The sequence below is a fragment of the Pediculus humanus genome, genomic scaffold (genome assembly GCF_000006295.1).
Source record: "Pediculus humanus corporis 1103172107823 genomic scaffold, whole genome shotgun sequence".
NCBI classification, from domain to species: domain Eukaryota; kingdom Metazoa; phylum Arthropoda; class Insecta; order Psocodea; family Pediculidae; genus Pediculus; species Pediculus humanus.
The window spans coordinates 32,226-37,354 of NW_002987410.1; the positions used below are offsets into that span (position 1 = coordinate 32,226).

A 5,129-nucleotide genomic window follows, 5' to 3' on the forward strand; every position below is an offset into this window, starting at 1 on the left:
ATAAAACAATCCGTAATCGTACAATGTCCGAATTTAAAAAAATTTTTTTTGCTACGAAACAAAACAAGTGAATATGAGCAAAATCTAAAATTAAAAACAAAAAATCTTTCGTATAAAAAACTAAAGAGAAAAATGACGCACTTTCATCTAAAATAAATAAATTTTTATAAAATAAAATAAAATATAATTCGATTGATTTAATTGTATCGATCGATCAATGAATCGATATTAGAGCGTATGATGATCGATGGGTATATAAAATACTTTTCTAATTAACAAATTATTAGAATTTAATTTAAATTAAATTCGAAAAAAAAAAACAGAAATGAATTCGTTTTTTTCAAACTAATCAACTAAATATTTACGAAAGTTGCCAATCTATATCTTTACGTAATATTCTTTGAGCGGCTCGAATTAAAGGCGTTAAAGTTCTTAGTTCCATTGGATTTTCTAAAAATGGATGCTGTAGTAATTCGTCTGCTGTTGCTCTCTTGTCCACATCAACTTGCAAACATTGATCTAAAAATGACTGAAATGAAATTTTTAATTAATTAATTGCCTTACGGAGAAGAGAGGAGAGAAAAAAAAATAAATAAATACAAAATTAACCTGAAAATCAGTTGGTAAAGTACTCCATTTATTTATGACCGGCCGACCGTTGGCAGCAATTAGGTACAAAGCTCGAAGATGAGTTTCTTTCAAATATGGCGGTTCACCATCCAACATTTCTATCGCCATTATACCCAGAGACCATATATCTACTTTTTTACCATAGTGCTTCCTCGTGACTACCTATAAAAAAATAATTTAAATGACTTTAAACATTTGAAGAAGAGAAAAAAATTTTTGACGCTTTTGCTACGGTTTATATATAAAAAAAAATTTACCTCGGGAGCCATCCAATATGGCGTACCCACCATCGTTTGTCGTTTTTCATCTTCTACAATGTTGGCACAGAATCCGAAATCTGTTACTTTAACGGATCCATCCATACCTAAGAGAACGTTGTCGGATTTTATATCTCTATGAATAATACCCTAACGGATATTAAGAAAAAAAAAAAAAAAAAAAAACAAATCATTATCATAAGAAAGTGTAAATTTATATTAATAATAATAATAATAATTACCTTTGAATGCAAAAAACTAATTGCTTTCAATACTTCTTTGCACACGGCAGCAATTTGACCATTTTTCATTATCGTTTCCGTTACTACGTCAGTCAAAGGTCCGCCGTCTAATAATTCCATAACAACCTATATATAGAGTTCAAATAGAAAAAATTACAATCAAACTAAAAAAAAAAAAAAAATAAAATGAAAATGGCGGCTTACCCATAAATGATCACCGTAAAGGTAAGAATCTAAAAAATTAACTAAATTTTTATGTCGGAAATCTTTGAGAATTTTAATTTCGTTCAATATATTTTCCTTCCTCGGTTGCTTCGAGAGATCAATGTCTTTGACTGCAACTTTTGTCTTTTTCAAATGATCGACAGCAGTGAAAACGGTGCCCGAAACCCTAAAATTAAAAAAAAATTTTTTTTTTTTTACCGAATCACGTGATTCAAAAAATTAATAATAATAATGTTTTAAAAACTAACCCGGCTCCCAATTCTTGTTTTCTTTCGAACCTTTTCGAGGGATCACCGGGATGTACGATTTTTCTAAGTTCTTCTAGGACTTCTGCATCGTTTCTATGCCTTTTATTATGCACTTCTTTCTTCGTTCTTAGTATGGGACTCCCGGACTCTGTCGAATTATCGACATTTTTGTCATTTTTTTCATTTTCTTCTATTTCCGCTTTTCTTATCGCAGCCAATTCTTTTAATTTTTCAGCTAGCTCTTGATTTACATTGTGATAAATCTTAAGGGAACAAAACGAATAAGTATTATTATAAAAACGACAACAACAAAAAAACAATTAACAGAAAGTGAAAGAAAATTTTTACGAGGAAAAATAAAAATTTTTTTTTCTCTTTTTTGCACGCTTTAAATAATGATAATAATAATAATTGACAACTCGGGTGACAAAAAGCTGTAAAAATGTATTGAACGGCAATATAACTTTCCAGGGTGCATTTTTTTTTTTTTTGTTCAAACCAAAAATTAATTTCTTTGACTTTCATCATCGGTGCCTTTTTCCTATTCGAGAGAAATGAAAGGGAAAAAACTTCATTAAAAACTCCATCGCAATTTTTTTTTTTCCCCTGCCATATGCGAAATTTTTAAAAAATTAAATTATTAAAGGCTCGAGGGAAATCCTTTCGTAACATATTCATACGTACGTGTACCTGATTTTGCCCTTTGACGGGAGACGGAAGGATTTTATGAGCGTGAAAATCTGCATCGTTTCGCGGAGTCAAACACGGAGACGGCGATGCAGAATCCGTTAAATTTTTTAATTGTATTCTAGTAGGAGTTCCCGTAGGAGTGTCCTCGCTCGTGGACTCGCTAGTATCCGAACTACCACTCGTGTAATTTTTTATTTTTTTAGCCCCTAAAATAACCAAAAATAAATTAAATAAAAAAACAAACAAACGATTCCATTTTCACTCGGTTCGCTTTCTTGGTAAAAAATAAAAAAAAAAAATTTTTTTTAATTAAATTCGAACCGCGTCAAAATACCTTGAAAATCAATTTAAATAAAACCGGAATGTGTGTGTGCGTGTGTGTGTGCGTGCGTGTGTGTGTGTGTGTGTGTGTGTGTGTGTGTGTGTGTGTGTGTGTGTGTGTGTGTGTGTGTGTGTGTGTGTGTATGTGTATGTGCCTAACACAATTCATATTTTTGACTCTTCAAAAAAAAAAAAAAATTTTTTTTTCATTGGCCAGATCTTAATACGATTATTATTCATCTCAATTAATTTAATGCAATGTTACTCACACCAATTTCAATCTTGCCAATATGTTTTATTAATGAAAATTCTCTAACTTTGCTATTTTCCTTAAGAGAGAGAGAGAGAGCCTTTTTTTTTGTTTTTTTTTGCAAAACACGAGGCTTTATATTCTTACCCAATATGTTTTCGATTTCTTTCGATTCTTCTGCTATCGCTTTTTCCGTGACGAGAGGTTTAAAAGGATCGAAATTTTTTTTTATCAAACTATAATTATAATACTTGACAGCTTGTATGGCCGCATCGGGATTCGCGTTCTGTTCGGCCTTTCTAAAAGTAAAACAAAAAAAAAAAAAAAAATGTCAAACAAACACTCAAACAACAAACACCATTGTAATTTTTTAAATTTTTATTTCGAAAAATACGAAACACGTACGAAAGTTGTGTGTTAAGTTGCTTGAGCCATGTAACCGGTAATCCCTCCAATTGACCGGTTTCTTCGTTTCTTGTAACGTGGTAAATGTGATTAACATTTACCGGTAAACCAATTTCTGAGGGTCCATCAGTCGTAACTCTCTTTTTGGCCGGAAATAATTTTTTCATTGTGCTAAAACTAAGACTCATCGTCCCTTTTTTTTTTATTATTTTATTTAACGAACCAAAAATTTGACGTTCAATACCTGAAACAATTAATAATAATAATGATAAAAACACGTTTTTTTTTGACAACTTAAATAATATATACGTCGACACACATCCTTCTGACGGTTGTTTTACCATCATTTGTGCCAAAATTATTATAATTTCAATGGATTAATCAACCGAAATTATTCTGAGTCATTTTGAGTCAACGTTTTTATTATTGTTTTTCTTGTTTTTTTTCTTCTTTTTAAAAAAGAAAAATTTTGCATGAAGGAAAATTAAAAATTCTATTTAAAAAAAAATAAATAAAACTTATCGATCCCCCCCTGTTACCGTTTAATTACTCAATAAAAAAAAATTTGTTTTTCTTTTTCCAATGCCCACCATTAAACAAATAAATAATAATATGGCGATACGAAATTTTGGTAAATCGATCCCTCTTTGAAAATTTTCACAAAAAATTATACGAAGGTGGTCGAAAAAATAAAGAGAGAATTTAATTACATGTAAAAAAAACCGTCCCTCACATTCGTGTTTATTAAGGGTGATAGTTTGAACATGAAACAAACAAACAAACAAATAAACCTTTATAATCATTTCAAATAAATAATTTTCGAACACAATTTTTTTTTTATTTAATTATCGCAAAGATTAGGTGAATAAAATTCAAAAAAAAAAAAAAAAAATCACAATACGTAATAATAATAATAATGACGATTGGCATTTTCAAAACACAAATCGATAATAATCCTAACATTTATTTGAATGTAGGTACAATACCTTTGATTTTTAATTGAAAACTTGAAAATTTAAAATTTTTATATTTTTTTTTTTGTAAAAGAATTACAATAAGAATCAACAAATAAAAACGTGGGCCGATAAAAAAAAATAAAAAAAAGTTTATTTATATTAAATTTAATTCATAACATTGAAAACGTGAAGAGATTTAAAATTACGTGTATATAAAATTAGACTTTTTTTTTGTAATAATTAAAATTTAACGAGAAAACCAATTGAAACGTATTATTATTATCGTTGTCGATGATGATGTATCGTACAATTCATTTAATAACTTTTAAAAATTAAATATAATAAAATAAAATAAAAAATTTAATTTGTTTCACATTCGTGCATTTCATGCTTACAACAATGTGAAGAGCATTGAGCTTTTTTTTTTTTTTTTTTTTTACATCATATCCTGCTTACGGTGTAGTCATCAATTTTTAAGGTAGACGTCTTCTTTATATATATTGAATAATAATAATTTTTATTTTAAAAAAAATCCATTCGAACAAACAACAATAAATTAAATAAATTTTTTTTTTTAAAAAGTTTTTTTTTTTTGTTTCATTCTGTTGTTGTTGTTGTTGTTGTGTTGTCGTCATCGACGTAGTTCATCATCATCTTATTATTTATTATTATTATTTTTTATTTAAATAATTTGCACTTGATTAACTTTGTGTCCATTCGTAAAATACAAAAAATAAATTTTCAAATAAATTAATTTTATTAACCGTAACGAATAGAAAAAAAATCACAACAACTAAAATTATTTACATTTAAAGCGTGAAATTTTCCATTTTTTTTTTTTTTTTTAAACAAATTTGAATTTTCGATATTAACCGATATTATATTATTAAATATTCACATATGTT

General features: G+C 28.1%; 1 protein-coding gene across 1 annotated transcript; it reads right to left on the bottom strand.

Moving 5' to 3' along the window:
- Nucleotides 1–361: 361 nt before the first annotated feature.
- Phum_PHUM373950 (cAMP-dependent protein kinase catalytic subunit, putative) lies at nt 362–3,435 on the bottom strand (the record flags this gene model as incomplete). The annotated part of the gene is made up of 9 exons (XM_002428239.1): nt 362–529; nt 610–792; nt 888–1,037; nt 1,130–1,255; nt 1,334–1,520; nt 1,603–1,865; nt 2,293–2,498; nt 3,011–3,162; nt 3,269–3,435. 9 exons carry the CDS (start codon nt 3,433–3,435, stop codon nt 362–364), a joined length of 1,602 nt encoding a protein of 533 aa, XP_002428284.1.
- Nucleotides 3,436–5,129: the final 1,694 nt, after the last annotated feature.